The 18,564-nt window shown below is 43.4% G+C and overlaps 1 protein-coding gene across 1 annotated transcript in view; it reads right to left on the bottom strand.

The window, feature by feature from the left end:
- fam20a (FAM20A golgi associated secretory pathway pseudokinase) overlaps positions 1-18,564 on the bottom strand; it is a 56,298-nt gene that overhangs the window by 18,558 nt on the left and 19,176 nt on the right. Inside the window, exons 2-5 of the mRNA XM_070858212.1 lie at positions 13,539-13,714; positions 10,387-10,437; positions 7,112-7,190; positions 1,783-1,875 (exon numbers count right to left, since the gene is read on the bottom strand). Of these exons, the coding sequence (XP_070714313.1) occupies positions 1,783-1,875; positions 7,112-7,190; positions 10,387-10,437; positions 13,539-13,714 (399 nt within the window). The remainder of the gene's footprint in view (positions 1-1,782; positions 1,876-7,111; positions 7,191-10,386; positions 10,438-13,538; positions 13,715-18,564) is intronic.

The raw sequence follows: 18,564 nt of genomic DNA, 5'->3' as shown, positions 1-18,564 counted from the left end.
TGTATAGGATTACACTGGCTCTGAAAGATTTAAGTGGTTGACATAATTATAGCATTTCGGCTTGACTATAGGTGGAATGTGAGCCATCTGTAATCTTTACAATAACAGTGTTTATAAAGAATCTCAAGTACAAACTTCACAAAGAAACTTTCTTACAAATCCGGCACTTGCTGTGCTCCTCAGAAACAGCATGAACTTATCGCAATGCCATGTCTCAGTTGGGTAGTTTATTTATATTTTAAAATGTAGAAATTCTCTTTTTGCTCTAGTGAAAAACAGACTCTGATCGCCTGTCTGTAAAATGAATAACTTCATCGGCACGAACGGCCGCAGGGGGAGCACCAACATTCTCTCCTCCCAGTTAGATGTGCATTTATGCAGGTGATAATCCATAGGGAAAGGATTTTCTTTTAAACTGTGACAGGGGAGATTATAAATTACAAAATATAATCAAATCACATAATAGCCCAAGCATTAAGCACCAAAGAATCTATCTGCGTTCACATAGCTTCCTCTCATTGATGGAGCGTTGACATTCTGGTTATCTCTCTCTGTCCCCGAGAATCATATGGCTCTGATTTTTCTTTTAAGAGATATTCACAATCGGTTGAATTTCAACTTTCTGGGGAAACAGAAAATCCTCTTTTTTTACTGACATTGACTTTTTCCATAAAAATGGACAGGAGAAATGTTACTCCCCAAGATCACACAGCTCAAAGGCCTTGCGTGCTTTTGATCCTTCTATAAATCTGGCCATTTGTGGACCGTAACCAGAAAAGAATGAGCAAGACAGCAGCTGGATTGTTGTTATAAACCCAGGTGGTTCACCAATGTCCTGTCATGCCTACTTGGTCTGACCTACACGTGACGCCAGTACAACACGATGGGGCTGACTCTTAACACCCTCTGAAGTAGTCTAGCAAGCCACTCAATTATAAAATCAGAGCAATTATGAACAGACAGTAAATGTGGCTTTGGCACTGTTGCCCACATCGTTCGAACATGCACTAAAACATGCTGGCATCAAAAATATTACCACTGCAGAGCACTGCAATGACTATCAAGAATGAAAGATTAATACATTAATCTACATAATGAAATGGATTATTGTGCAGCCTCAGTATGCTGGCTAACTAGCCTCAGGGAGCTCTTACGATTTATAATCAGCACAAGTGTATATTCAGCACAAAATTCATCCCATTGTCAATTAACAGTTATTGAAAATTCTTTGGGGCTGAAATTGCTCTCTGCCCCAAATGGGGTGCACTTACCGATTTTTAATGTTTTGGGGCAGAGACTCGCCCGATATTGAGCACTTTAATTTCTTTTTTTGCAGCAGGGCGGAAGTGCCATTCTGTCGGGTCGTCCGGCACTCGAGTCATCAGCGCCGCGCTGACCCTTCAGTTAAAGGGGAGGGCCACTGCGAACTCTGCATATATTTTAGTTAGGTCCACATGGCCACCAGGGAGGGTTTCGGCCGAGCTAGCAGCCTACCACCCAAGAGGGGGTGCCAGGCGGCCGAACCCGTGGTCACCATGGTCGCACCGCCCAGCCACAAACAGCTTCCTGCAGGGGTCGGCGCGTGCCCGACGGGGCAGGAAGACAGGCAGTGCGGAAACCCATTCCCACCACTCAAGGCCCGGGGTCGGCTCATCCGCTCTCCGCTCCATTCCTGCCCCTTGGAGGCGTTAATGGAGCTTACAGAATGGGGCAATTTCAGCCCCTTTATGTATACACACAATGATGTTGGGTTTCTTGCACTAGATAAAACCAGGATCATACCTGTCCAGGTGAAAAGCGGCTATTTCAGCGTTATGCCTTTGAATGTCAACAAAATAGAAAACGTCTCCTGGAGTCTCCTCCTCTCGTTTCTGCCTGAGGAAATGAATGGAACTTTTTTTGGTAATATGGGTCATTCGTCATGCAACAAATCAAAGGTTGACATCTACAGTCAATTACACACACAATGGTGCCCCCTCAAAATCTTCCCCTAATTCTCTTCTTATTGCTTCTTCCCGCATGATTCCTCAGTTACCCCCTGACCTCTTTCAGTCTGCCGTGTAGCCAACTGACAGAAGATGGCTACCTCTACAGTGAGAATATCTTCTCTTAAGTTCTCATTCGAACTGTCGGACAAATACATTGCCAGTCTTGGAGCCAGGGCGCTCTGAACATGGAGAGATGTACCTCAATATCCCCCCTCCATAAAGTGACATTTGATGGCCATAGTTACAATCTGTAAGAAAGACCATGGAAGAATGTAGCCGTTCTTTGTGTTTCTGGCTGGCTGGATGGTTTCAACACACAGCATTGACATTGTAAAAAAGAAGAAAATGGTACTGATACTAAATCTCCTTACAATCTTCCTTGGTATGGAGTGAGAGTGTGAGTGAGTGAGAAAGAAAGAGAGAACAAGAGAGATGCACCCAGAACGGAATCAGGTTGTCAAAATCACCCACCCATTTTAGGTATTCACCCATTACCATCTTTTTTCGCCTTGTCGAAAGTGTCAGCTGTGGCTCAATGGGTAGCACTCTCGCCTCTGAGTCAGAAGGATGTATGTTCATAATCCCACTCCAGGCACTTGAGCACAAAAAGATCTAGGCAGACACTCCAATGCAGTGCTGAGGGAGTGCTACACTGTCAGAGGTGCCGGATAAAACGTTAAACCAAAGCCCTGTCTGCTGTCTCAAGTGGACGTAAAAAGATGGTGTGGCACTATTTTGAGCAGGGGAGTTATCCCTGATGAACTGGCCAATATCCCTCAATCAAAAAAACAGGTTATCTGATCATTATCACATTGCTGTTTGTGGGAGCTTATGCAAGTTGGCTGCCGCATTTCCTATATTACAACAGTGACTATACTCCAAAAGTACTTCATTGGCTGTAAAGCACTTTGAAATGTCCAATGTTTGTGAAAGGTGCTATATGAATGCAAGTCTTTCTTTACACCATCGTTCTTTTTGTCATTTAATCTCTTGCCTTCCACTCTATCATCGACCTTCCCTTTTGTTCTTTCCTCCCCTCCCCCTTTTCCCTGCCTCTGTACTTGCTTAAAACCTGTTACATCTCTAACTTTTTCGACTTCTGATGAAAGGTCATCGACCTGAAACGTTAACTCTGTTTCTCTTTCCACAGATGCTGTCTGACCTGCTGAGTATTGCCAGCATTTTCTGTTTTTATTTCAAAATTCCAGCATCTGCAGTATTTTGCTTTTGTTTTTCATTTTAAGAAGAGACTGTGCTAATATTTCATATCTATGGAGAAGTAAAACTATGAAAGAGGGAAAATTAAAAGAGAAGTACTGGGTTCTATAATTACCATATTCCAGGAAGACCTGAACTTGTGCTCACTTTAAAATTGGATTTCTCCAAATAGAAGTAAAAAGCATATTTGCCTGTTTTAAAATCAAACCTATTCAAAGTAAGCATGACCCTGGGTCTCCCTTAGAATATGGACAATTTGCACAACTATATGGTGTGAACTGGGCATTTCTGGGTAATGCTCAGCCCAGTGCAAGCATTTAATCCTTTGAAAATGAAATATCCTTGCAGCTTTTACAGTGTACATTTTCCGAGGCTGACTGCCAAGATCTTGTTTCAAAATCTGAACTGCAGCAGTTTGAATTTTGAATCTTGCCTCGGGCTGGTTTATGAAAGCAAAGTTACTGCCCAATCGGGTGAGACAAGAAGCTGCTGATAAGTTGCATTGTCCTGTTTTGCAATCCTAACCTGAACCGGAACTGGGATTCCAGAAGGCCTGAGATCAGCACCCAAGTCAATTGGGATTTAAGCAATTCATCCACTGGGTCCGCATCTGGTATCACATAACAATATCAAATAAAAAAGACTTGCATTTATATCGCACCTTTCCTGACTTCAGGATGTTCCTAAGTGCTTTACAGCCAATGAAGTACTTTTGAAGTGCAGTCATTGTTGTAATGCAAGAAAAGTGGTAGCCAATTTTTGCACAGCAAGCTCTCACAACAGCAATATGATAATGACCAGATAATCTGTTTTAGTCAGGTTGATTCAGGGATAAATATTGGCCAGGACACCAGGAATAACTCTCCTGCTCTGCTTCGAAATAATGCCATGGCATCTTTTACGTCCACCTGAGAGAGCAGACGAGGCCTCGGTTTAATGTCTCATATGACAGACAGCAGCTCCAATAGTGCAGCACTCCCTTGGCACTGCACTGGAGTGTCGGCCTATATGTATGTGCTCAAGTCTGTCAGTTGGGACTGGAACCCACAACCTTCTCAGAGGCAAGAGTGCTACCCATTGAGTCACGGCTGACATGACCTAGATCCAAGTTTAATGGCCTCACACAGCAGGTCAAAGTGAGTGAAGGCTTCAGCAAATGCCATATCCCACCATCTGCACCAGAAGCCTCACACACTGCTCAATGCACCACAATGCATAATGTGGATAAATGTGAGGTTATCCACTTTGGTGGTAAAAACAGAGAGACAGGCTATTATCTGAATGGTGACAGATTAGGAAAAGGGGAGGTGCAACGAGACCTGGGTGTCATGGTACATCAGTCATTGAAGGTTGGCATGCAGGTACAGCAGGCGGTTAAGAAAGCAAATGGCATCTTGGCCTTCATAGCGAGGGGATTTGAGTACAGGGGCAGGGAGGTGTTACTACAGTTGTACAGGGCCTTGGTGAGGCCACACCTGGAGTATTGTGAACAGTTTTGATCTCCTAACTCGAGGAAGGACATTCTTGCTGTTGAGGGAGTGCAGCGAAGGTTCACCAGACCGATTCCCGGGATGGCGGGACTGACATATCAAGAAAGATTGGATCAACTGGGCTTGTATTCACTGGAGTTCAGAAGAATGAGAGGGGATCTCGTAGAAACATTTAAAATTCTGACGGGTTTAGACAGGTTAGATGCAGGAAGAATGTTCCCAATGTTGGGGAAGTCCAGAACCGGGGGTCACAGTCTAAGGATAAGGAGTAAGCCATTTAGGACCGAGATGAGGAGAAACTTCTTCACCCAGAGAGTGGTGAACCTGTGGAATTCTCTACCACAGAAAGTTGTTGAGGCCAATTCACTAAATATATTCAAAAAGGAGTTAGATGTAGTCCTTACTACTAGGGGGATCAAGGAGTATGGCGAGAAAGCAGGAATGGGGTACTAAAGTTGCATGTTCAGCCATGAACTCATTGAATGGCGGTGCAGGCTCGAAGGGCCGAATGGCCTACTCCTGCACCTATTTTCTTTGTTTCTATGTTTCTACATGATAGTTTCTAATGTTCAGAATTCTTATGTGTGATAACTGAGAGCTATATCTCGATTAGCAGTTGGGCTTGAATGCATTATATGCTGTAATATACTTGAGTATGTTCAATTGATATGAATTACTCTGCTGAACCTTGAGCCAGTGTTGCAGTGCATGGAACACACTCCAACACAATTGCTAACTGCTGCATTATACAGAGGTTGTGGGTTTCTTTATTTAAACTTGGCAGCGGCTGTAGTGTTGCAAGGTCTGCTGGAGTCACATGACAGGCTGAAAGCATATCTCGGTTAAGATGAAAGATTGGAGGTTTATTGCACCATGTGACATTGAAAGCAAGCGAATGTCATTGGCAGTGCGGGTGGGGGGTCCATAAAAGTAGAATTTCCGCAGGGGGTTCTCCCAATCTCCCGCTTTAATTTCAGCATAAATCCCAGAGAAACGGCATCAATGACCATTTACGCCAATTCTCCGGGGTTTCCGCCAATCTTATACCGGGATCTCCGGCGAGCCCCCTTGAAAATTTGACCCCTTATTGTAGAGTAACAATTTCCTATTAAAAGGAATGTAGGGCATTAATCTTGCCACTGATGAGAACGGTCAGATTTCTGGGTGCAGTAGCCTGCCCGCAAAGTGTGGCGTGAAGTGGAATAATGGATTTCTCTACTTTATCTGAGAACTGAAGATCTACGGGTCAAGCTAAAGGACAAGACTGTCATTCACGTCGTGCAGATATCCCTTTACCCTTCCATTTCTGTTACAGAGATACAACGTCCATTTCTACCAGTGAACCACATTTTCTTTTGCTGTTTTGAACGAGTACTTTGTTTTTCTGGCTCTTTGTAATTTTTTAAAACTGTTATTCAGTATTGGAGAAGTCTAAATTGTCATTAAAGGGTTGACTGGTTAGTGTCATGAGGGTATTTTCAATTGAGTCGAACTGTCTCCAATGAAATTGAAGATAAAATATATAATCTATTTGATTGCCTTTGAAATAGTTGGAAAAGGTTTCCCCTGTTTGCTCTGTGTAGCAAAGTTATAACCGTGTTCTTTATACTCATATTTACAGTTTTGCGACAAACAGCAAACCTTCTCCCTGTGTATTTAACTCCCGATACTGTTTCCTGATAGCTCGGTGGGTTTGTCCACTGAATAGCTGAGCTATACAAGTTAGGAAGGTCCCAGGTTTGATATCCAATCCGTGCCATGTTTGCTAACCGCAGCTGATGTGGTCATGGGGACATCGGCCTCAGCGCGTCTGGTTTGGTGTGGGGGGGGGAAATCAGCCAAGCTTCCGACAAGACATTCAGTGACTCCAGTTGGGAATGTGTGCGCATTTGTAGATGTTGGGTGAGGACAAGACCAGGGTCAGCTGTGATGACCCTAGTGGTCAAAGAGTGTGAAACACTCACTGTAAAGGCTCCCACATGCAAGATGGCCAAATGGGTGAATCATCAGAAGATGCCCAGTACTTTTATAATTATTCACAGTAGAAAGCAATGTATTTAAGGAAAGAAAATTGGTGAGAAAAAAAGCAAATTCTGATTATTGTTATAGAGTTATTTTCAATAAAATAATCGGAGCACTAAATCTCAAGAATCAAGATTAGCATGGTTCATCCCAGGGTATGAATTTAATACTTAGTCTCTCAGCAGTATCTCTGGAGTTTGGTTTAAGCTTGTAGATATCAAGAACTTACAGGACAAGCTCAAAACTCCAATAATTCTCTTATCCTTTCTCATATGTTTGTAAGTAACTGTGATGAACAGTTATGCATTCTCATTATTCACTCCAAAGCAAAAGAGATATTTAACTCCTCGGTTCTGCAGTGGTTTAGTGCTGGGTGCTGGTGAATTAATTTACCTCATAGGCTTGAACATTGCTTTTCCAAAGTTCTGAAATTTTAGGAGTAATTTCAGGTGGACCCCGCTTGGCTTCACAACTTGTGGAGAAAAACAGAAGAAGAAAATAGAAGATTATAACAGATAAAGTCGTGTTCCATAGAATATACACTACCTTCATTGGAATAGTGCCCTCAGATACTGCACACTATCCAAGACAAAACATAACACAGTATAAATAACTTTGGAGCCAAGGTGCAGTGGCTTTATAACAGAGCTACCACTTTGGGTTTTATGATGGAGGGCAGACTGAACACAACTGATATTTTTTAAGTGGAAAATCTATATTTTCTGCCCACATCTCTCATCTTTTATTTATAAACTGTAATTTTCATGGTTTAGGGAAAAGTGCTATCTTCCGCAGAATGATGCACAAAGTCCCAAACAATTAAGTTAAGTGTAGCTTTACTTGTGCATTTCAGAATGAAAAAAGTGTCACTGGCGCCATGTACCAGTTCACAGATAGCTGTACTAATTTAGGTCATGACCTTCCATTTCAGGGAATGACATCGATGCTGGATAAGCTATATTTAGAACCTTATACACATGCCACTAACTGCCTTAAAACTCTTGCCCTATCTGCACACCAGTACCAGACTAGGTAGCAAGAACGCTATTATGTCTGTAATGCACTTATGAATGACTTCACGAGGCAATTTGTTGCACTCAAACTGTAGTGACCTTGGTCCTTTATTCATAACTCCAGAGTGAGGCACTAGCATGGTGAGCAGCCTTTTATACTGGGCCCTGCACACCTATGCAGGTGACCCTCAGGTCTCCCACCACACTGCCCTCTGGTGGACAGCCCCCGCCACAGGCATGCGGTCTCCACCAGTTGCACCTTCAAATGGTGCCAGCATAGTATATACACAGAGTAAACCTTATTGAGAGTACACCAGGTCACAAGTCTCCATCTTATGCGACTACACAGAGAGCATTATCTATAGTCTGCATATATAACAAATGCCAAGGCAGGGATTTCGGTTCTAAAATTATCTTTCTATCATTATCGAAAGTGCTGTACACAATGGGGGCAATAATGTGATGGTGAACACACCATATTATCAGGTGCCGAGGTCTAAGGCCTTCAACGTACCTGAGACACTCAGCCAGCGGCACACTGGGAGTCAAATTTAAATATTATAATGAGCCGATCTTGCATAATGGGGTGAGGTCTGCTCACTGGTGGGCAGCCTTTTATACTGGGCCCTGCACACCTATGCAGGTGATCCTCAGGTCTCCCACCGCAGTGCCCTCTGGTGGACAGCCCCCGCCACAGGCGCAGGAAACCCCGGTCTCCACCAGTGTGTGAAGCATCTCTGGAGCCTGGATCACATGATCAGTTCCTTTATCTTCACAACACTGAACATGGTGGGAAATTGTTAAACACAGTGGCCCGATTTTACTCGGTGTAGGTACAAGTGCAATCTTGAAGGTGAAAGTAACCCTGTTAAATTTGCAGCTGAGTTGCTATTACGACCTGTAGTATAATGATTTTCAAATTAGCATACAACACAGAAATTCTGCTACTTTGACCTTTGCCATTTGACCTTTAAGTCCAGGAGGACTGGCGATAGAGAGTGCCTGTCATGCACTTTATTTCAAAAGGATACTTTTTCGAAACAGCATTTTCACGAAATTGCTTCAACAATATTTCAAAACTTCATGTTCCAATGGGATGATTTTTTTGTTTGAATTTAAACTGTTTTCCGTGTAGGAAACAAGCTTCACACAGTTTGGTAAGACTTTTAGCTGAGTTAAAAGAGAAAATAGTATAACAGGCCTCATAACCTGCTCGACTTCAAGCTGTTGCTCTGTAAGATACAGCTGTGTTGTCAGCTTCTGACTGGATAAGCAACAGAGAGTAGGAAAGAGAACAGCCCATGTAGTCCATTTAACTCACCCATTCGCATCATCATCATAGGCAGTCCCTCGAAATCGGGGAAGACTTGCTTTCACTCCAAAAGTGAGTTCTCAGGTGACTGAACAGTCCAATACGGGAATTACAGTCTCTGTCACAGGTGGGACAGACAGTCGTTGGAGGAAAGGGTGGGTGGGGAGTCTGGATTGCCGCATGCTCCTTCCGCTGCCTGCGTTTGTTTTCTGCATGCTCTCGGCGACAGGACCCGAGGCTCTGCGCCCTCCTGGATGCTCTTCCTCCATCTGGGGCGATCTTTGGCCAGGGATTCCCAGGTGTTGGTGGGATGTTGCACTTTATCAAGGAGGCTTTGAAAGTGTCCTTGAAACGTTTCCTCTGCCCACCTGGGGCTCGCTTGCCGTGTAGGGGTTCCGAGTAGAGCGCTTGCTTTGGGAGTCTTGTGTTGGACATGCAGACAATGTCGCCGGCCCAATGGAGCTGGTCGAGTGTGGCCAGTGCTTCGATGCTGAGGATGTTGGAGAACACTAACCCCATTCTAGGTAATACACAGAACCTACACTGGCAGTTTTGACTCCAGCCTTTATCCTTCTGCCCAATGTTGAATCTAAAATCTGGTATGGACACATTTGGACACAGGGTCCACTTTTCTACTTACCTTAGATACAAACACCACTTTATCAGCTTCAAACAGTGTTTGTGCCTTTCTGCCAATGAGAAAATCATGCTCGTGTGGGTGTAATCAAATGCTATGTATTTATAGTAATCATATATACTAAAGTTAAACAGATTTAATGCAAACATCAGCAGTGTTCAAAGCAACCAGGTTAAATGTTTAAAACAAATACCCATTCATAACAAGGAGCGAGTTAAACTAATTGTCCAAAACATAACTGAATGTGAAAATGTTACTGAAGTGCTAATAGTGTCAGTGAACTTCAACCACAAGTAATACAATGTAGGAAAATCAAGTTGCCTTTTCTCTCTTCTGCTGACTCATACAACCCCTTCCTGCAGCGCGAGCAGCTGCCAGGTTTACTTTAACCCAATACAAACAGTGCAGGCATGGCACAAATAAATGGCTGACTCAAAAATGGCTAAAAATATCCAGATTCCCAAAAACATCAGTAACCATTTTCTCAGTTACATAACCTCGTTTTGAGCTTTAAAACTAATTGCAAAGTTGCTTCATTTTGCCCATCACTGTAAAGAATACCTTTATTAATGAAGATTAAAATTTGATGATTTTGGTTCTTCTGCTATACTTGATATCAAAGATGTGAGGTTGCACCGAGATCAGCATTTCTACTGGGAAACGTGGGAAACTGCTGAGGATAGAGAAAGTTAAATGTCTCTCCTACCTTCTTTACAGTTGCATTTCCCATTCAAATCCTTTCCATCGTATGTGTAATCTATAAAATATGGACAAATATGTTACATATAAAATGATAGCAAAGATTAATAATCTCAAGAGCAGTTAGACTGCCATTTTGGGGTGCCTGTGAAGCAGTTTACACTTTGGAGTGATCACAAAAGATGACCGTGCAACTTCAGAACACAACTCGAGCCGGTTTCCGTTGCACAGCAATGTAAGGCTCCTTGGGGAGGCCATCTCACACCACTTGCGTCTGACAGCATGCAACTCATGGTATGTTGGCCTTTATTGCAAAGGGGATGGAGTATAAAAGTAGGGAAGTCCTGCTACAACTGTACAAGGCATTGGTGAGACCACACCTGGAGCACTGCGTACAGTTTTGGTCTCCTTATTTAAGGAAGGATATATGTGCATTGAAGGCAGTTCAGAGAAGGTTTACTAGGTTGATTCCTGAGATGAAGGGGTTGTCTTATGAAGAAAGATTGAGCTGGTTGGGCCTATACTCATTGGAGTTTAGAAGAATGAGAGGTGATCTTATTGAAAGATTCTGAGGGGGCTTGACTGGGTAGATACAGAGAGGATGTTTCCCCTTGTGGGGGAATCTAGAACTAGGGGGCATAGTTTCAGAATAAGGGGTCGCCCATTTAAAACGGAGATGAGGAGGAATTTCTTCTCTGAGGGTTGTGAATCTATAGAATTCTCTACCCCAGAGAGCTGTGGAGGCTAGATTATTGAATATATTTAAGGTGGAGATAGACAGATTTTTGAACGCTAAGAGAGTCAAGGGTTATGGGGAGCAGGCAGGGAAGTGGAGTTGAGGCTAAAATCAGATCAGCCATGATCTTATTGAATGGCGGAGTGGGCTAGGGCTGCCGGGTGGCCTACTCCTGCTCCTATTTCTTATGTTATGTTCTCCAGCGCCGTGCCAAACCGGGTTTCAAAAGTGCTCAGTGCGTCAGTTGGACCTCCTGGACACTTTCTCATCTTAAGCGGAGCATATTTAAATGTTGGAAGTAAGCTGGCACTCCCATCCGCATCCCGCGTGTAGGTGCGCTTGCGCTGAACTCTCCCATAACCATGTGAGTCTGATTCACCACCAACCAGATCAAGGTGCTGCCAGCTATGAATCTATAGCTGACAGCCTGAGATTTCTGACTACAGTATAACTGCAATCTTCGGTTTTCATAAGATTCTTCTTAAAATAGATCAACTCGAGAATGTATAAAATCTCCCTGAAATAAGGAAAAATTACAAAATCTGTTTTATTTTTCAAACCGAGATCCAAGAAGATTTTTGAATAAAACAGGTCTAATCTGTGGCAGCTTAGTAAAACAAATTCAGTGAAAGCAGCTTCTGTTCACAATATATAAATAGCCTGAAAAAGAAACCCAACATCTGGGTGTGCACAGCTGCTACTACCAGTCTTCACAGCTGATCACTGACCCCTGTGTTACTGGCAATAACCTTTAGTACCATCTTCATGGTACAATTCATTAACCCTTCATATTTCACGCGGAACCCCGACAGTGGAAAGGTTCAACCCATCAGTCTGGGCCTGATTTATGGTCTGGCCCTTGAAATTACAGGACAGTGTAAACCTTTGTGCAACCCAGTTTCTCTGCTCCACATAGATATATATTTAATTCACCCCCTGAAGATCTGTTATTTTATAGTTAGTGGGACAATCAATTACAAATTTAAATGAACCGAACTTAAAATAATGAATGAACTCATCGGTTATCAAGCAAGCCAAAGTGTGCATGTTAAAATATTGAAACACTATGAAAAAGATTATTCAGAACTTTTCTGTATCAAACTGCACACAGTACAAACACTGTAATTTATGTGGTCTTTAGTTCATTAGCAGTTTGCTTGTTTATTTTGTTTTGGCTGTATTCAGCTCAGACCTTTCTCTTCAGATCTGCTGGCATCAAATAATCGATAATTTTACTTACTCCAACAATGCTAATTACTTTTGACCTGAGGTATAAGCACTCCAAACATCACATCTGCCACTTGCATAACCAAGGAGTCACTGTTGCTTTCCACCCCCACCCAGAGACCACCACCACACACTTCTGGATTAGCACCGAGTGCTGTTGATCTCTCAATGAGATGGAATGAATTCACAAAAAAACATACCTGTGATGTTTTCACCACTTTTATTGCTATTTATAATGTTCCTTGGATGGTGATTTGCCTATTAAATGTTATAGATCAGGAAATGGTTCGAACAATGCCTGATTATTACTATTCTTCTCTGCTCCTAGCTGAAATCCTGGACCCAACATCTTACAAAGATTTATTGTAAATTTCCCACAAACTTCGCAGCAAACCTTTGTGATGAGCTAGCCTCACGATATTCCTTATAACCCATCTTCCCTCCATCTAATACACCTCACAACTGTCACTGAAACGGTGATGCACAGAAGCACCTGGCAAAATCGGAATTTTCCATTTGCCGCTTAGGCACACGCCCAGCGAATGAATAATATAACAAAGTGATGGAAGGTGGGTTTGAACTTGCAGAATCTATCCAAAGAACTTGAAGATCTGGTCTGTGATTCCCGTGTGAGAGGCCAGTGAGTGAGCCTGGCCAGAGTTTCATGTCCTGGTGGTGGGAGGCGGGGGCGGGGGTGGGGGCTAGGGGGAGGGGGGGTGGTTTGTTGCACTGACTAGTGCTGCAGAAGAGGTGCCTCTCCCAAAGTGCCCGACAGAAAATCGGAGCAATGTCCTGCCACTCTGATGGGTGTAGGTGCCCACCCCAAGTGCCCAATGGAAAGTTGAAGCAGTCATTTTGATGGTGGTGGCGGGGGGGGGGGGGGGGGAGGGCAGAGCTAGAGGCTTCTAATGGGTTGAAGTCAAAACTGCAATAGCAAAACGATTTGTTCCGTTTTTCCTAAAGCTGAAGTTTACAGTGTAACTTTCATACTGCCAATATAACTTGGGAGACGACTGTAGGGTGGGAGGAGGCTCATATGGAGCATAAACCCGTTGGGCCAAATAGCCTAAGTCTGTGCTGATCTAACGCTCCGAGGTGTGAATCCCTTTCCAGAAGGCCATCACGTCAGTTTGCACCAATGCAATATAACTGCAGCCAGAAATGCCTCTATCTCTAACAGAACTGGGATTTCTTACCAGCTTCAGTGATGCCAAGAACAGCCAATTCTTCCAGCAGGAGATCAAGAAAGGGCTCCGATCGTGGGTACAGTGCATAGCGATCAATTGCTAAGTGGAACTTTAGCCAATTAGAAGTCAGGTAAACCCGGGAGCTGTAACGTGCACCTGTTAAGGTCTCTGTTCGTGCTCTTTTCCTTAGTGTAGAAGATACAAAAGAAAACACATTGTTAGTGAACTGCTTGGTGACACAGCTCTTAGGATAAGGGCATACAGCTGCATAAAATTAAAAGCAATCCCTCGTGTAACTTTTTTTTGATCTTTGGTTGCACTTTGCAACGTAAACAAACCTGCTTCAGAGATCAGCAATTATGAATTGGAGGATAAGAGGATCAAAATCTACTAAGAAAAAGACCAGTAACCCAGAGGTGTACACAGATTTCTAGCTGAAATGTATTATTACTATTGGTCGAAAAGTATTTTCTTCAAGGCCAAACTGTGACTTAAAACGCAGCAGGTAAAATGAAATCAAAATTAAGGCCTTCACAGGAGGTTTTTTTAAAAGAGCTGTAAATAAAAGACTGAATTTTACAGCGAGAAATTATTTGCCACTTTTGACCCCGATTTCCCACAGGTGCAGAGGCACCAGCTCCTGAGGTTTGTACAACCTTGCACCGTTCACTTCTATCAAAGCTATGAATACACTTTCAAATCTTCCCGTTCTTTAAACTCACGAATATTGGGTCTGACATAATAGCCACTTTTTGTCTTGATTCTGCAGCCGTGGCACACTGAACAAGTTGCTCAGTAATGAATGACCTTGAGGTAACAGAAATTTATGCTAACATTCAGTCATCCATTTTTGGAAGAATACATACACTTAGATTGACTAAACCCAGGGGAATTGTCCCATTGTGCTTTTTTTTTAAAATACAGATTTTGAATCATCTTTAATGTATGCCTTTTTTTCCCCTTAAAATCATCAAATAAAAGAAAACATGAGACTCAATTTTCCGGTTCCTGGTTCTGAAAGGGTGGCTCGTTAACGCACTGAGGTTAAAACTCGCTGCCATTCACTGGGCCAAGCGCACAGGATCACTCAATGTTGGCCTCATTACGTATGTACAAGATGTTCCTGGCCTGAATTGGGTCTGCCAACAGGAGTTCACTGTCACTGTGGGGAGGGGAATAATGCACTGCTGCAACTCTTAAAGGCCTTTCTCAGCTGCAGAACACAGGGGCTTAGACCTCACGGGCCTTCGTTTTAAAAGAAGGATCCTCTCTGGGCACCATTTTTTTGTTGCCATTAGCGGGCCTGCCACTATGAGGGGTTCACTACCGGTGTCTGTGCAATTGCGCTTAACAGAGCTGCAGTCCACCATGAAATGTGTGCTAACTTCACTGGATTTGACGTTACCCAAATCCAGGTCACTAATTGTGGAGTGCGGGCAGGTACAGCTGGAGCGGTGATGTTGGGACGAAGGAGCGGCGAGGTCAGGGCGGAGGAGCGGCAAGAGTTTGTAGAGGGACGTGATCGGGGCCCGGGAGAGGCGTGAGTTCGGGGCCCTGAAGAGGTGAGAGCCCACACTGCGATATGTGTGCGCGCTAGGTCCACGCAGCAGAGCTGGTCTCCAGTCATCTTGGTTAATCCTTGCCACTGGACCAAGACCTAGCTCTGTCAAGCCCGTGTGGTGGCTGGTGTGCAACGGCCACCACATGTTCAAAAAATCCACGCACAGGCAACTTCCACCATTCAACATGTAGTTTGGGACCTGAAATATTAGGTCCTTCATTGAAACACCTGTGAACTCATCCCTTTTGGTGTGGAAGCAAGTCATCCTCGACACAAGGGACCGCCTATGATAATGATGATAACTCCACAGCAGAGCTGCCAATGACAGAGGACCTAAGCCTAGACAAAGTATCTCTTGTGGATGTTCAGACAGCTATTACAGAGGCTTGGACCCGATTGTACAACAGCCTCTTTTCCTGGCCTCAACATGGTGATGACTGAATGGAGAAAGCCATCATGCAGGGCATCACTGCCCATGTAGTTGCTCAGAGGTCGGCATCCATACAGATCAACGGACCTGCTGAGGGAGTGCCAAGCCGCAGAGGTATAGATGGACTAGGCACAGATAAGGTTGCTGCATCTCGGTCAATGCCACATTCAGCGTATCCAGCCCCCATCTCCCTCCCCCGCCAAATGACAAAATATATGCGAGAAAGAGGGCAGAATCAGATGGTCACCCCAACAGTTGCATCAGATTCAGGGCCGAATCATGACTCCGTCAAGGGGTTACGTGGCACCTCATTCCAACAGCTTCCCCCTGACACCCAGAAAACGGCCATGTCACCGCCAATGGGAACAAGGAGTTCAAGATTACTATTGCCTAGGACAAGCATGAGGCTGAAGATGGTAGGTGAGCTCTCGAAGCCATCCTCGCTGTCTGTCTGCTCCTTCAGGTGGTTAAAGCACAGAGAACTGTCCTGGGATGAAGGTATCATGACTGATGTCACTGACCATCTGTACACCAGATGGAACCCTTGTACTTGGGCATAGACTTGTGTGCAGGGACACAGATGGTCTGACTTTGGAAGGCCCAGATGTGAAAGAATTGCTGGGTAGCATAGTGGCAGGTACAGATATTACATCTTTGTGCCAGCGTGCTTTCCTGGCAGCCCTGCTCTCGCTCATATTTCCAGACACGTTGAGTAACAGGTAAGCACTGAATGGTCTCCATTGTGCTGCGTGCTCAGAATAACATTGTTGGAAAATGACCTGTTTCCCAGGACCACAAGAGATGTTGCCTCAGCATCAACACTCGAATTACATGGATGCAAAGAACAAATGGAAGGTTCGATGCAGAAGTCACAAATAATAGTTTGCACCTAGCGTTAATTAGCAATTATGCTGATTTTAGTAGTGCTCATTGCTGCTTGTGCACTTAAGTGTACAGAACTGCCTTTGTGTGGCCATGGACGGAACTGTAGAGCAATTTTGAAATGTGAACTCTGGATTTTACTGCTGTCTTTAAAAAAAATTCCTGTCTTGACACCAATTGTAATTTCCAGGCAAAGGTCCCAATTATGAGTAAATGAACATATGGTAATTATTGTCAAGCTACGACAAGCTCAATTAACTTATTGCCAAATAAGTACTGTACTTAAATGCATGAGCGAACAGGTTATTGCACACTCATAAATGAACATAATTTATGTAAAGCTCTAATGCATTTCATTATGAACACCTTAAACATAAAATGTTGCAGTACATTTGAACAATATTCCTATATCCTAAAATATGCATCATGTTCGGACAGACAAAACATTTCAACATCTGAGTTCTCATTACATGTAATGGGAAAGGATTTAACTGTACAGACAGGAGGATCTAATTGTGAACAGCACATGTTTAATCTTGATTTCACAATCTCACATGGTAATTTATTATCAGTGATAATTTAACATGTTAATTGCCAGGTAAATTCCAGGCTCTCTGGGCTGCCCATATCTTTTAAGTTTTCAGCTCACACATCATGATCCTGAAGATACAAAGAAAGAACTTGCATTTAGTTAGCGCCTTTCACACACTCGGGACATCCCAAAACACTTTACAGCCAATGAAATACTTCTAAAGAGTAGTCACTGTTGTAATGTAGCAGCAAGGTCCCACAAACAGCAATGTGGTAATGACCAGACCACCTGGGGTTTGTTTTTTAGATGTTGGTTGAGGGATAAATATTGGGCCAGGACACCAGGGAGAACTACCCTGTTCTCCTTCAAAATAATGCCATGGGATCTTTTAAATACACCCGAGAGGGCAGGCGGGGCCTTGGTTTAACACCTAACCTGAAACACAGCAGCTACCAACAGTGCAGCGCTCCCTCAGTGCTGCACTGAAGTGTCAGCCCAGATTATGTCCTTGGAGTGGGACTATGAACCCACAAACTACAGACTCCGAGGCAAGAGCAATACCAGCTGAGCCACAGCAGACACTGCAGCAATTTCCAGTAATAAACTCACTTGATTATCTACAGATGTTTTACTGTAATATTAACATTATACAATAGAAACATAAAAATGTTAAACAAAAATAAAAATATTTTCAAGCACAATTGTTCACTCTGCCTTTCCTTATCTCAATTCTCACTGATTTTGATGAGTTAAGCTTAAATTCTACTTTCCCTTTTACTATTATAACTCATTTTACCTTTGTTGTATATATTTTTTGTAAAATATGTAACTTTGAAACACTTTATTCATATTTTCTGTCCTGCAATTCATCCGGTTGGTGGGAGCAAATGATGGGCTAATCAGCCTGTGACTGACTGAGAACTGGCTCCAAAAGTTTTTTTTACAGCCAAATGACTGCCAGAACCATAAACATATTGTCATGGCCCCTTCATTGACATGACCAGGTTAAAGATTGCAAAGTGCCGCAGTACAGCGCGACCTGTGCATGAAACACAAAAGGATAGTATGCAGGTACAGCAAGTGATCAGGAAGGCCGATGGAATCATGACCTTTATTGCAAAGGGGATGGAGTATAAAAGCAGGGAAGTCTTGCTACAGTTATACAGGGTATTGGTGAGGCCACACCTGGAATACTGCATGCAGTTTTGGTTTCCATATTTACGAAGGGATATATTTGCTCTGGAGGCAGTTCAGAGAAGGTTCACGAGGTTGATTCCGAAGATGAGGGAGTTGACTTATGAGGAAAGGTTGAGTAGGTTGGGCCTTTACTCGTTGGAATTCAGAAGGATGAGAGGTGATCTTATAGAAACGTATAAGATTATGAGGGGGCTTGACAAGGTGGATGCAGAGAGGATGTTTCCACTGATAGGGGGCATGGTCTTAGAATAAGGGCCGCCCATTTAAAACTGAGATGAGGAGAAATTTCTTCTCTCAGGGGGTTGTGAATCTGTGGAATTCACTGCCTCAGAGAGCTGTGGAAGCTGGGACATTGAATAAATTTAAGACAGAAATAGACAGTTTCTTAAACGATAAGGGGATAAGGCGTTATGGGGAGCGGGCAGGGAGGTGG

This window comes from Pristiophorus japonicus, chromosome 16 (assembly GCF_044704955.1).
Source record: "Pristiophorus japonicus isolate sPriJap1 chromosome 16, sPriJap1.hap1, whole genome shotgun sequence".
In the NCBI taxonomy this organism is placed as follows: domain Eukaryota; kingdom Metazoa; phylum Chordata; class Chondrichthyes; family Pristiophoridae; genus Pristiophorus; species Pristiophorus japonicus.
This window is presented reverse-complemented; position numbering and strand designations above follow the sequence as displayed.